General features: G+C 45.4%; 1 protein-coding gene across 1 annotated transcript; it reads right to left on the bottom strand.

Moving 5' to 3' along the window:
* Positions 1-1192: 1192 nt before the first annotated feature.
* On the bottom strand, positions 1193-14950 carry LOC147628171 (centrosomal protein). The gene is made up of 2 exons (XM_086813216.1): positions 14688-14950; positions 1193-1678 (listed from the first exon to the last, which is right to left on the bottom strand). Exons 1-2 carry the CDS (start codon positions 14886-14888, stop codon positions 1469-1471), a joined length of 411 nt encoding a protein of 136 aa, XP_086669342.1. The 5' UTR covers positions 14889-14950; the 3' UTR covers positions 1193-1468.
* Between the last annotated feature and the right edge of the window lie 329 nt (positions 14951-15279).

The raw sequence follows: 15279 nt of genomic DNA, 5'->3' as shown, positions 1-15279 counted from the left end.
AGCATAGAATGAGCTTGCGTTCGGTTGTTGGATGGCACTTCCTCCAAATCGTCTCTCAACACAAGAAGCAAATTATTGTATGAATGGAAAAGTTTCTCCGCTTTGTGTTGTGAAGTTTCTCATGGAGAAGTGATGGATGAGCGCCATACCCCACCGTATGCAAGACTAAGGAGTATTCTCACCACCAGTCATGTGCTTGAAAGACACTTTGTTGGTCATGCATGCATAAGGACATAAAGGCCTATGCACGCGTGTATTTGCCGTGCAAAAGAGTCAAGTTCATAGCCCCAAGTTTGCTTCAACCTTTGCCTATCCCAAATCAGCCCTCGGGGAGCATCACCATAGATGCCATAATGATTTTACCCATGACTCCTTATAGTAATGATGCCATATGGACTATATTGTGCACAAGTTTAGCAAGCAAGCACACTTTAATCTTGTCCAAAAGACCATGAAGGCCAAGCATATGGTTTGGATATTCTCAACACAAGTATTCAAAAAACATGGAATGTCAAAGTCCATTGTGTGGGACAAAGATCCCATGGAAAGAAGTTTCTTTTGGAAGGCGTTCTTTGAAATATAAGCACCAAATTGAGTTTCTCAAAAAGATGCAAATTTAATTGTGCTTAATATGCTAAAACTCTGTGGCTAAGCAGAACTCAACTTGGGGTGGGTTTGTGCACTCCTTTGTGCAGAAGGGTTTGGACACACCCCCATGGGCATCCACCAAGTGTGTGGGCAGCCTTGCCAAGTGGCAAGGACCTGCCACTTTGCACCACCTGCTACAAGGGGTGGTGGACTGCCATACAAGGTTGCCCAGCTTCCCATGTCCCTCTCATGCCATCTTTTTGATGAAGGAACTATATGCACACAAGCGGGCAGCTTCCATCTATTACCAGATGGTTGTATGGTCCATATGACACCTGCTCTTCCCCTTATGTTCCATCAGCTGTACGACCAGACCTGAAGCCATTGCGAGGGCTGTACAACCAACTTTCTTGCTGCCCGTGGACTGAACAGCCACCTGGTTGCTGCACAAGAGCTGTACAATGACTTCTTCCCCTTTGGTGTCTGCACAACTCCCTTCTCTCCTGCTTGCGGAGGTATGGTCATTTAAATTTGCTAAGAACTTGTAGGTTACTGTCCAAGCATGGAAGGCCCTGTTCTTGTGCATTGGAGGGCTGGTATATGAAACTGGGGCTGCCTTTATTCCTGTTGAAGACTCTTGAGATTGGTAGCAGGTAAATTCTTTCATACAAGATGCAAAGTATAATGGGCTATGCCAGAGTGCCTTATCGATTTCAAACTTCATAATTTTGCACTTCCTACAGACCATGTAGAGCAGTATGGACACCACATGACCATTGTTTCAAAAGTTTCTTGACCGATGTCTCTTTGAAAGAGTCATCACTAGGTCCTAGCGCAAAACAAACCAGTAATGTACGTGGCGAAGGCAGCCGTTGATGACTCATGAAGATGATGACCGTTCTTTGTCTTCCTTTATCTCATGGGGCAAAGGTTTCCATGATGTTCCCCCGCCACCTCGAACCCTAGCACCCGGTGTACCAGTCAGAGTCTCACCTCGTAATGCAGCAGCATATCTGTCTTCTGTATTCTCCTTGTCCTTGATTTCACTAAGAAGCTGGCCTAGCCTCTCCTTGTTGACCCTTGCCATCAACTGTAAACAGAGTACACGCAAGCACAGTCAAATCACTAATGAAAAGGCAAACTGACTCATGACAGCATGGTTATAATTCAAGTACAAGCATACGGAACGTATTCTGTGACCTTCATTAAAAAGCAAATATGCCGTTTATCCGTGTAAAGGAGCCATCATGAGAAATATGATGTAGATCAGCACACACAAATGCCAGAAAGACCAATTTTTGGAAACTGTACATGTCTTTTCTTTCCAAGTTTCTCTTGTGCACTTGACCCTGTATGAGATTTATACATTTTGTAGTGGACATGTATGTAGGAGTTAGGCTTTATTACAAGGCATTAGTTAGATGGTTTTTAAACCTTATAGCCACTTTTATAGGGACACTATACTTGGACCCCTTTTGGGCCTTTATTTTAGGTGTGTAACGTTTGTTAATGTATTACTCTCACACAACACACTTACGTGTGAGTTTCTTCCACCACCAACTTTCTGCCTTCTTTCATTGTCTTCAAGCTCTCCATTACCCTAGCTTTTCACCAACATTTGGTATCAGAGCTGCGACCTGTGAAGATCTCTCTCGCTTATTTGCCATTTGACTCAGCGCAAGAGGTATTGCTGTACCAGGCAGGTGCAGCAATAGCAACAGGCGACAGAAGTGTGGCCAAGCGCGAAGCTGCACAAGGCAGCTCTAGCAGGCGGCAGAAGCAAGCAAAGCAGGCAGTGACGCTGTGTAACAAGCTGGCAACAGGTGGCGCAGGTGCCGCAGCAGGAGCATAGGCAGCAGCAGCACACAGTAGGCGCTGCATCAGCAGAGGTAGCAGCAAAAGCAACACAGCATAGAGCAAAGGCGGCAGCAGGCGGCAGTAGTCGGCAGCACTGCACTGGTGGCTGTGGGCGGAGCAGCGACACAGTGAAGTGGGAGCTGCACTGGCAGCTGTAGGCAGTGCAACCGGCAGAAGCGGCTGAAAAGGGCAGCACAACCGGTGGCAGTGGTGGATCTAAGCACTGCAGGGGCTGAGCTGGCAGCTTAGGGAGCTGCACAGGCAGAAGTTGATACACGTGGAAGTAAGTGTTCCTACAGCAAGTGGTGGTGAAGGGAAACTGCGGGCAGGACATGGTTCTGCATGGGTCGCTCCGACATCAGCAGGGTTTACAACAAAAAGTCAAACACCATCAAAGCAAGTCATCAGGTATACCATTTTGCTACAGTGCAGTTCTACATTCAGGTCTACATACTTGCAGGCACACAGTACACTGTTGGGATATGTGCTCCAATACTTGTGTTTGCAGTTGTGCACTGTGGTTTTTGAATTGTTGAGCAACCATGGCTCAAGCACAGGATGTATTTGGGGTGCTCACCCAAGAAGACAAGTTGGATGGAACCAACTACTCATTATGGAGTTTTATAATTCGGAATATGTTGGTAGCTAAAGGGCTGCGGGATATCATGTCTGGTGAAGACACACGCCCACCAATTATTCAGCCAGCTACACCTCCTAGAAATGCAACACAAAGGGTTGTAGGTGTTGATGCAGTCCCTCCTCCTACTACGCAAGAACAAAGCAAATGGGATTCCCGTGATGCACAGGTGATGTCCTTGATAGCATTGTCTGTCAAGAGATCTATCATACCACATATGCGGTCATGTAGATCTACAAAACAAGCATGTGACACACTAGATAGCATGTATCAAACAACGAATGAAGCATGGACCGACCTCCAACTGCCAACCAGGTACCGACTGCCAAACTCATGTGTGCTATCAGCTAAAGAAAGAATGTGATCTTTCTAGGCCGAAAGCTGTCCCAAAGCCTCTTCCAGAAATCTGAAAGGAAGCGCTGTGATAGGCCCTATGACTGCCAATGTTCTGTTGCTGCCGGTATGCTATCTATCTCAAGCATCTAGATCTTGTGGCCCAGCCGCACTATATATGCAAAGAAGGGGGCATCCAAAGTCTCCTCTCGATCCGGAGGATCATGCCAAGTCCACTCTCTGGAGTCCCACTGCAGCTGCGTGAGAGGTCAGCACTCCCAAATCCATAGCCGCCATAGTCTCTCCCTCGCCACCTTGGCCGATGCTGGATCTATGTGCCATTCCTTTGCCCGAGAACCGATAACCCTCACCCTTTGCAAGGTGCAATCTCTGAAATCCTCCAAGGGAACCCAACTTAGCTACCCAAACGTGAGAGCATCCCATGGATGATAAAACTGCAGTTAGGAAAAACCACCCAAGCCTCCACAATGTCAGGAGAGACTTCTTCAAAAAGCTACAAAGATACCACCACAGAAATGCTTCCGCAATTCAGTGAAGACTTCATCAAAGCAATTTTGGAACAAACAAATTGCTCAAGTGACAAATTCAAGCTATAGAAGAAACAAAAAAGGCCAAAGAAAAAAAATGCTAAAGAGGAGGTTGAAAAAGCCAAGGAAGTAGTCAAAGAAGATGAAAAGCCAAAAGAACTTTAAGATTGTTCCTCATCATGAAGCAACAAAGACAAAAACAAGAAGCAAAAAGACTGAAGAATGAAGAGCCAAAGAAGCCCGACGTGATGATGAACGAAGGGCCGAGGGCGCCAAATGCAAGGTTGATGAAGACCAACGACGGGCAAACAAAGCAGCCCAAGAACACCAACAAAGGCTTGAACGAGACGCTATGCAACTCGAGCACCAGTAGTTGATAGCATCTATGCAAGTAAACATGTTGTCAATTCTCCCTACCTGGCGCAACAAGGTTCGAGTTCGTCCACCACCGTCATACGAGCTCAACCAAATTTTAGTAAGTATGATGGTAAGTGTGATCATGCCGCAATTATGCAATTTCTTCATCAATTTGTGGCATATTTTCCTTTGGCTAAGCTTTCAAATCCTGTCCGCCTGGTAGCACCTCACCTCTTCGCCGAAGCAGCTATCTGGTGGCAACATTGGTCGAGTCTACATATAGACCCGACAACAGGGGCTCCTCAGTATGAATGGGACACCTTCATGTCCCACCTCAAAAAACGGTTTCTTCCTCCCCAATACATGACCAACCTTGAGGATAAGTTCTACAGACTCTCCCAAAATGGGTCTCCAATGTTAAATAATAGTGATAAATGTGGGAGTAAACAAGTGCTAGGTGGTTGAGTAAACTAGCACTGAATGTAGACCTTAAATAAAGCGGTTCCAATGTGTGTGAACAACCGCTAGTATGTATAAGTCTCTTGTGTGGGAACCTCTTAAAAGGCAGATGTGGTGGCATCATATTTGGAATAAGTGGTGGCATCATACTGTGGAATCATATTTAGCATATGTGGGGGCATCACATCTAGCATATGCTTTAGAATATGTAATGAGGTCTAATTTATGCTTTCTACTACATCTTGTTCTTCCTCAATCCCTTTAATATTGTGACGATTCTCTTGTTGATTATCATCTCTCTCCCTCTTCTCCCCACTAGTGTGTGGTTGCACTCAAGGCACTAGTCAACATTTGGTATCAGAGCCAGTGCTGCTGCAGCCTGTGAAGCTTCATGTTCAGATCCCGCTGCCATTCAAAGCTCGTGCACCGCCGTCTCAAAGCCACCCGCTCCGCCAATCACCGCCAACCCAGAACCACTCATCGCTATTTAGAGCCATCTGCCGCCGTTGCAGAGCCCAGCGCCGCTATGAGCCGCCACTGGCCAGTCAAGCGACGCTAATGCCCAGTGCACCACCTCCGCCGGTCAACTGGGCAAAGCCACAAGCAGCAGCAGCACCAACTCCGCTTGTCTAGCACCTGTGCCCGCTCAACTGCACCCTCATGCGCCACCTCGGCCAGTTCTGAGATCAGCACGGCTTCTCCTTGGCTCTATTCTCGGCTCCAGCTCGGCTTGGGTGTCAAAGGGAAAGAAGGGAGAAACAGCCGAGCTCACATCAACATCCTATCCACAGAGGTACACTAGTTTTGGGGCTTTCTTTTCATACATTTCTTGTCAAAGTCAAGGCCTTTGTGCTGCATATTTGGGGATTCTTAAGGGAAAGTTTTGTAAAATGGAAGCATCCATAGGCACTCATGCTCCTGTGCAACTCCCGGAGTCTTGCAGCGCTCACATCTTCAATCATGTAGTATCCCGGTGCCTTGTGTACACTCTCCCGTAACTCTCTTTTTCTTGTATTTTCCCAAGAGCTCACATCAAGGGGGGGCTTTCTTGTTCCTAGTTCTCTCCAGCTTTGGAAAATCTTGTACTCCTGTGAGGATGTCGCAAAGAGCCGCTTCCACAGAACTTTCCGGGTTTGGTGCCTTCATGGCAACTAAAGATCGGCTTGATGGTCCCAACTACTCATTATGGAGTTTCATACGGAAGAATCTGTTAATTGCCAAGGGCTATGGGAGATTGTCACGGGGCAAGAGCCTCATCCTGCAACACCAACTCCTGGCACCTCCTCGGCATCAAGAGCGACTGAAACTGTGGCACAAGTTGTGTCAGGCATTACAGCACCGCCTCCTAGACCCATTGAAGATCAAAGACAGTGGGATGCCCATGATGCTCAAGCAATGGCCATGATTGCTCTTTTAGTCGAGCGCTCAATTGTACCTCACATCCGATCCTGCAGCTCTAGAAGGGTTTCCTGGGTGGTTCTCGAGACCATGTTCCAGTCCAGTGATGAGGCATGAGTCATGTACCTGATGCGGGAGCTAGACGACTTGACCATGAACCAAGGTGATTCCATTGCAGATCATCTTACCAAGGTAAGAGACCTAAAAGAACAGCTCTTCAATATAGATGAGGTAGTTGATAATAGAAAATTGGTCACCACCATTCTTAACTCCTTACCTGAGTCCTATCAAAGTTTCCATACTTCTCTGAATCTCTCTATGAGAGGAGGCAATTCTATATCCTTCGAGGAGTTGGTTGGATTACTTCTCCAAGAGGAGCAAACAAGGAAGAACATATCCAAGGATGATACAAGCAAAGGAGACCAAGCCTACTTCTCCAGGGACAAAGGCAAAGTGGACTCGTCACAGCGTGACACCAAGAAGAAGAAAGGGAAGTGTCACTACTGCCACAAGCCAGGGCACTACATCGAGGAGTGTCAGAAGAGGCTTGCAAAGCTGAAAGCTACTGAAGACTCTGCAAACTCTGCTTCCTCTAAATCTTGGACCTAATGTCCAGGATCTGTGGTACACAAATTTTGTCATTATGGAATAGTAAACCATTCCGAATCATCCACTGGCCTCTTGCAGCCTAAATGGTAGACTACTCGGTCATTGAGTCTTGGTCAATCAATGAGCTCCCGTCCTGGATCTTCTGCCAAAATGGACCAAAATAACTATCAGTCTTGCAAAGCCCTCTCAATGACTGAAATAAGTCAGTAGAAATCTCGGTGAACGACAAAGTATTCACCTCTCGAATTCGACTAAGCGCATCTGCAACACTATTCATGGACCCTTTCTAATAATGGATCTCAAAATCAAAATCTTGCATTAACTCCGCCCAACGAGCTTTCCTTCCTCTCAAATCATCCGCATCACACACATACTTGATTGACTGATGATCAGTCAATACCACAAACTTGGAGCCATATAAATAATGTCTCCAAACCTTGACAGCATAAATCACAGCATAAAGCTCCTTCTCAAGGGTTGGCCAACGAGATTGAGTGTCGTCTAGCTTTTTACTTTCAAAAGCAACCAGTCTACCATCTTGAAATAGAGCAGCCCCGATAGCATAGTCACTGGCATCAGTTTCAAGAACATAAGGCCGACTAGGATCGGGTAATGCTAAGATAGGTACTTCCTTGACTTTATCTTTCAAAAGTCTGAAGGCCATATCTAAATCGTTATTCCAAGTGAGAGGCTGATTTGACTTACGTCCACGACCTTTCAATAAGTCGGTCATCGGTAGTGTGAGTTGAGAGTACTCCCGCACAGATTTCCGAAGAAAAACTACAAAACCGAGAAAAGAACGAAGTTGTTTCACTGTACGCAGTATAGGCCAGTCCAGAACCTTTTGAACTCGGTCATAGTCAATGCTCAATCCATCTCGAGTGATCTTGTGTCCCAAGTAAATGATGTCGGTCTCATAAAGAACTCACATTTACTTAACGTAGCATATAGTCGATTCTATCTTAAAATAGATAAGACAATCGTGAGGTGTCTGACATGATCCTCAAGAGTACGACTATATATCAAAATATCATCCAGGAACACTACCACAAATTTCCCCAAATGTTCATGAAAAAGATCGTTCATCATTTGCTGGAAAGTGGCTGGAGCATAGGTTAACCCAAAAGGTAATACAAGAAACTCGTAATGGCCATACCTAGTCCGAAAGGCGGTTCTTTCGACATGCCTTTCATGAATACGTATCTGGTGATAGCCAGTACGTAAATCTATCTTTTTGAAATATTTCGCTCCTGCTGCTAACCGGTCAATCAGGTCATCTGATCTAGGGAGAGAATAACGGTTCTTAATGGTCAGCTTGTTCAATCTCTTGTAATCTATACACATTCTCCAGGTATTGTCCTTCTTTCTCCTAAGCTGAAGGCACAAGGGGTGTTAGGGTTAGGGTTTGGAGATGCTGCAAACAAGCGTGGAGAGCAACAGAGAGTGAACACGATTTCAGTGTATTCAGCTTGATAAAAGTGAAGTACAATAGCCACATAATAGTGACCTAAAGAGATGTGTTCACATGTCCGGCCATAAAATGTGCCGGGTGGACCAAAACACCTATAAACTGAATATAAGTGAAACTAAGCTAAACTGGGGGAAAAAACCTCCACTAACTGAAGTAAAAAGTGCCCCAGTAATCTACTGATGATCACTAGCACTCCTCTGGGTGCATACACAGCATAAAACCCAACAAACCCCCCTGGAGTGATATGTGATCACTGTACATCATCCACCAAAAGGAAACAAATTCAAAGCACTACGGAATGCTTCAAATTTCGGACGTGGTAATGCCTTGGTGAAGATGTCTGCCACATTCTGATCTGTAGGACAGTAGATCAGACTGATATCTCCTGCCTGGAGTCTCTCCCGAACAAAATGATAGTGAATCTCAATGTGTTTCGTGCGAGCATGAAACACAGGATTCCTGGCCACAGCAATGGCACTCTGACTATCAGTATAGATAGGTGTAGGCTCCTCCACTGAAATATCCATATCAGTCATGAGACGACGCAGCCAAACACACTCAACAGTAGTAGTGTAGGCTGCTCTGTACTCTGCCTCACAAGACGAAGTGGCCACTGTGGTCTGTTTCTTGCTTAGCCAAGAAATGCATGAAGAGCCAAGAAAGAAACAATTTCCACTAGTGGAATGTCTAGTATCAAAATCACCAGCCCAATCTGAATCACTGTAAGCGTATAACTGCATGTCACCCCCCTCAGGATAAAGCAATCCAAGAGACAAGGTACCCTGCAAATAACAGAATACATGCTTCACAGCTTGCCAATGTGACAACCGCGGGTTGTGCATGAATCTGCTCAACTGAGAGACTGCATACTGAATATCTGGCCTTGTATTACACAAGTAAATGAGGCACCCAACAGCCTGAGCATATGTAGTGGCATCAAAGGAAATACTGTCATCTTGTAGTGACAGTTTCATCCCAGGCCCCATAGGAGTACTAATAGGTTTGCAATCCTGAAATTTAAACTTCTCCAGAAGTTTAGCAACATACCGTGATTGCAACAACCCAATGCCTCTGTTATCCTGCACAAACTGTATGCCCAAATAGTAATGTACAAGCCCCAAGTCAGACATGTCAAATGTCTGTTGCAGTATCTCCTTAAAAGCTGCAATTTTGTCATCATTTGATCCCATGAGCAAGAGATCATCCACATAAAGACTGATGACCAGCAGATCTGTCTCTTCTTTCTTTACATACAAAGTGGCTTCTGATGGACTGTTCACAAATCCCTGAGTGAGTAGGAAAGCATCTATTTTTGCATACCAAGCTCGTGGAGCTTGTTTCAAACCATACAAGGCCTTTTTCAGCCTGCATACTTTCCCCTCATGACCATGTTCTGCAAATCCCATGGGCTGAAATACATAAACTTCCTCCTCGAGGTCCCCATGTAGGAATGCAATCTTTATGTCCAACTGGTGAACAACCCAACCACGATGTGCAGCCAATGCAATGACACACCTAAGTGTCAACATACGGGATGTAGGAGCAAATGCCTCCTCATAATCAATGCCCTTCTTCTGTGCATAGCCCTTTGCAACTAGACGGGCTTTGTACCTGTCAATGGATCCATCTGCATGTCTTTTCAACTTATAGACCCATTTAGTACCAATTGCTTTCTTGCCTTTGGGCAGATCAACCAAATCCCATGTTTGATTCCTTTTAATAGAATCAAGCTCATCCTGCGTGGCTTTGTTCCAATGCACATTATCTCGTGCATCCACAAATGAATCAGGCTCATCATCATCCTGTAAACTGGCTGCCATAACCAGATTCAAATCCATGATGTGTGCATGCTCATTGGTCCGTGTCTCCCTACGAGTACGACCAGCAAGAGGACCCTCTAAATGGCTGTCCTATAATGTCCTCAAATACCATCTAGGTATGTGTCTGACCTGTGGTGCCTGCTGCCCCATATTTGGTTCAGCTTCTGGCTCATTTTGCTGCTGAATTTCTGCACCACCTACATCATTTGCTGGCTGTCCTGTACCCTCATGAGTTGGATCACCAACTGTGGAATGAAACTCCATAGGTAGTAGATGTGACATGTGAGAGCTTAAGACCGTAGTAATCACAACCTTAGTCTGACTAAACTGCACTTAATGATGTTTAAGAGATAGACAAATTGGTGTCAATGCAATGCAGCTATATTAGATGAAGAATGCGGTTACAATGAGATCCAAATGGATCTGTACTGCTGAATATGCTGCCTATATGCTGAATATGCGGGATGAACTGCTGGATGAACTGCTGTCCACTCTTTCCCTTGTCTCCTGGGAAGGAAACGCTGAAGGGAGGCTTTGGAACAAATGCTGAATGCTGATGGGATGATGAAACGCAGACCTGATGGCTGAACTGAGCTGCGTTTGCTGAAGATGAAGCTGAGGATGATGCGTTACTGAATGCTTGATGCGTTGGCTGCTTCTGCTGCTCCCAAGGCTTCCTGGAGGAGATGCGTTGGAGAACACTGGACTGAATGCTGCTATGATCAACCTGAATGGCTGAATGGAGAGGCTCTTCTATTTATATGCATGAGGGCTGCTGGTCGGCCAGCATTAATGCAATCGGCCAGCTACTGAATGTCCACGACTGCATAAATAATGCCAATAATAGCATAAATGCTAGTCGGCTGATGTAAAATGCCCATAAAATGCCTGAATAAATCATGATTAAATGCCTGATGATTCCTGATGATGCTAGAATGATGCCATGTCACTGTACACCTGACTGGTGTGCACGTGACATTCCCCGCTGCTAAACTGTTGCTGGGTGATAAACCTGGCAACCTTCGACTCCTCTGCGATCCTTCTCCTCCGAACCACTGCCCCCTTCTGTCTTCTGCTGCCGGGACTGAGGCCGTCTGCAGGAGTGAAATCCTCTGAGCCAAGACTTTATGTACTGCGGGAACTGAATGGCAAATACCTGAGTCACCCCTGACCTGCCTGTGGAAACCTTTCACCTACCATCTCCGTCGTACCTGAAGCTCGGAACCTCCTGAGGCGATGTTGGAGCAAACTTCCGTCTTCTGTGGAAGAGAAACCCCCTGCTGCTGCCAGTTGAAGCCCAAAACTTATGTGCTCCTTTGATGATGGATGTCCTTCTTCCCTGAGAGTTCATGGGTAACATGTATGCAGGACTGACTGCTAAGATGACTGCTAAGATGTCTGCTATGCAAGCCATGTGCAACCCTATATGCTGTGCAAGAATGCAGATGGATGGGTTACTAATGCAAACCTAAGGGAAAATCCCTAAGGGTGGCTTGCAAAATTTTGAGAACTGGGTTTAACTGTGCGGAAGCGATAAAAATGATGACTGACTGAATGACTGATGAACTGAACATGCTCTAAGGCTGGTTACCCTGTAACGCTCTGATACCAATGTGACATGTGAGAGCTTAAGACCGTAGTAATCACAACCTTAGTCTGACTAAACTGCACTTAATGATGTTTAAGAGATAGACAAATTGGTGTCAATGCAATGCAGCTATATTAGATGAAGAATGCGGTTACAATGAGATCCAAATGGATCTGTACTGCTGAATATGCTGCCTATATGCTGAATATGCGGGATGAACTGCTGGATGAACTGCTGTCCACTCTTTCCCTTGTCTCCTGGGAAGGAAACGCTGAAGGGAGGCTTTGGAACAGATGCTGAATGCTGATGGGATGATGAAACGCAGACCTGATGGCTGAACTGAGCTGCGTTTGCTGAAGATGAAGCTGAGGATGATGCGTTACTGAATGCTTGATGCGTTGGCTGCTTCTGCTGCTCCCAAGGCTTCCTGGAGGAGATGCGTTGGAGAACACTGGACTGAATGCTGCTATGATCAACCTGAATGGCTGAATGGAGAGGCTCTTCTATTTATATGCATGAGGGCTGCTGGTCGGCCAGCATTAATGCAGTAGGCCAGCTACTGAATGTCCACGACTGCATAAATAATGCCAATAATAGCATAAATGCTAGTCGGCTGATGTAAAATGCCCATAAAATGCCTGAATAAATCATGATTAAATGCCTGATGATTCCTGATGATGCTAGAATGATGCCATGTCACTGTACACCCGACTGGTGTGCATGTGTCAGTAGATACACCTGACTGGTGTGCACGTGACAGTAGACCTTCAAACACATCATTTTCAGCCTGATTTGCCTCATAACCAGCCATGGATATTTCTGATTTTTCATCAAAAATCACATCCCGACTAGTGAATATCTTCCTGGATAGTGGGTCATATGCAAAAGAACTGAAGTAGAAAACTTGTTAGCTGCTGAAGTAGAGCACAAGGGCTGCCCGTAGGTGCATACAACCAACAGCAATAGCTGAATAATGATGTGCTAATGATGCAAACCCAAGCCACCTATTTATAGGTTGGACAAGAGCTGGTCGGCCACTATAGAAACAGTGGGCTGGCCGACTATGCAAAAAATACTAGAATAATGTCTAAAAAATAGACAAAAATAGCAGAAAAATATCTAAAATAAGATGAATGCATGGCCTCATAAATCTGGCCAGATACAGCATAAAATATGCACATATATGCCCAATCTGGAGATGATAATGCCAACACCTCCTCTTCATCGCCAGATGGGCGGATGAACTCCAGCACGCTAAAGAAAGACCTCCAAAGAGTCTAAAGGAACAACCTCCTCATAAAAGGCACAAAGCTTGCGAAGATATGGTACGTCTGAATACCAAGAAGGTCTTCGGAAGAAGCCACGAGAAGATCGAGAAGATATCAAAGACGAAACAATAGGATCAATCTGAAGAGAGAAGCCCTCAGGAGATGGAACCATAGATGGTACCTCCTTTGCATCTGCAACAAGTATCGAGACTGAAGTAGACTTCTCCGCTAAAGAAGAAGGAAATGAAACAACCATTGGAACAAACTGGTCATCAGTGATAGTAGAAGTTGTCAGGTTCAAAGTAGGGGCAGGCTCCAAGATAGTGGAAGATGCCTCCTCTGAAACATAGAAAGGAGACAAGTAGGAAGCTCGAGAATATGTGAGGATATCTCGGCAAAATCATCCACCTGCCCAGTAGAAGAACCACTATCCTCCTCTGAAAGAGACGAGAGAAAATCTGCAATAATAGCATCAGCATGAAACAACACAAGGGAAGGGAGATACTCATCCAAAGGGATTAGAGGAACTGATAAGGTCTCTATGAGAAACTCCTGTAAATAATCCTCTGTTGCGGATAGGGCACTGACTTCTCAATCAAAAGTCTCCTCTGTGACCACCAAGATAGACTCATCCTGCTTCTGTGAAGATGAAAGAACAGGGGGATCATAGACAGCAAGAAAAGCCATCTTAGCATGAGACTTTGTACCCTCCTCTGTCGTTGGCGAAGTATCTGAACCATCTGTCGTGGGTGAAGTGTCTGAGCCATCGGAGGAGAACTCATGTTTTGCTTTAGCTTTGGCTTTAGCTTTGTGGAAGCTGAAGTAGAGCACGAGGGCTGCCCGTAGGTGCATACGACCAACAGCAATAGCTGAATAATGATGTGCTAATGATGCAAACCCAAGCCACCTATTTATAGGTTGGATAAGAGCTGGTCGGCCAGTATAAAAACAGTGGGCTGGCCGACTATGCAAAAAATACTAGAATAATGTCTAAAAAATAGACAAAAATAGCAAAAAAATATCTAAAATAAGATGAATGCATGGCCTCATAAATCTGGCCAGATACAGCATGAAATATGCACATATATGCCCAATCTGGAGATGATAATGCCAACACTGGCTTTATATAGCCCCTACAGGAGCTGGCCGACTTGCTCTTAAAGAGACTCACGACTAGCTAACAATAAACATGTGAAAATGGGTGGCCAACCCTACAACCAAGGGCCCTAAAACAGAGGGAAAAATATGGTGCTGCCGAGGATAAATCTAGGCACCCCTAATACACAACTTGGGCACACTACCAGGAGATGAATAATGCTAACAACCTTGCCCTCTGATGATCCATGTGAAACCAATCCCTTCTTGATGAAAAGATCCCGAGACTACCTCCTCCCCCCCCTCCCCCTCCCCCCTTTTCCTTGGGCTTGATGCAACACTGATGGATGTGGAAACACAGTTCCCCATAATGGAGAATGCATGAGCCGTGAATCTGCCCCAAGCCGATATTTTGGGTATGTGGAGGTGGTCTCCATTGGCTGTAACCTATTTTAGTCCCATCAACGGCATGGGAGCTTCATGTTTCTAGCTACTTTAAAGTGAGGTTCTGTGAGATGGCTCTTGCAAGGAGAGTTAAATGCACTTTGCTAGTTACAAGTAGTTCAAAAAAGCCTATCTTCGGAAACGTTGCCATTGGTCAAGAACATTGACACTGGAAAGTTAAAAAAAAGCATGGAGTTAAGGTTGGGAGAGCTTACATCTGCATCTTGGCGAGCGTTCTTGGAGAGACGCTGACGGAGGTGGGCGTCGTTGGCGGAGGTGGCGGACATGGTGGCATAGCCCAGTGCCAACGGGAGCACCACGCACAGGCTCCCAAACGCCAGAAAAAAACCCCTCGACGCCTTGCTTGAAGCCACAATCCACCTCCATGTCCTACTCTTCTCGTACAAGTACGACATCGTCTTCCCTTCCTACGGTATGATGTTTACGCTATAATGTTCTAAGGTGTTTTAGAATGGCCGCGTCTCCGTAGCCCAAGTGTCCTCTCATTGGCCGTTGATTTCATATATGTGTACCCTATCATTTCTTAAACTAGAGTGTGAAATAATTGAAGCATCTCATTGACACAAGCGTAGGGTGCAGCTAAAAGTCCGCCATGTGTTCATAGTGTTGCTGAGTTGCCATGGAAAAACATAGACAACTTTATAGAACAACATAAAACAACAATAAGAAATTTGATTCCAATTGCTTGTCAACACAGAAAACAAGGATGCTAGCTTGTTAGAATTATGAGTAATTGAGTAATCATCACTAATGAGACACATGCTCTAATCGTTGAATTTCGAAGAG

The sequence above is a fragment of the Cibotium barometz genome, chromosome 19, assembly GCF_041138505.1.
Source record: "Cibotium barometz isolate CiBa-2024 chromosome 19, ASM4113850v1, whole genome shotgun sequence".
Classification (NCBI taxonomy): Eukaryota; Viridiplantae; Streptophyta; class Polypodiopsida; order Cyatheales; family Cibotiaceae; genus Cibotium; species Cibotium barometz.
Note: the sequence above shows the minus strand (reverse complement) of the source record. Positions and strands in the feature narration are given on the sequence as shown.

Coding starts and splice junctions, on each gene's coding strand:
- LOC147628171 (XM_086813216.1), bottom strand. CDS start 14,888: ATGTCGTACTTGTACGAGAAGAGTAGGACATGGAGGTGGATTGTGGCT. Junction 1,679..14,687: donor ACGCTCGCCAAGATGCAGAT/GTAAGCTCTCCC, acceptor CTCTGTTTACAG/TTGATGGCAAGGGTCAACAA.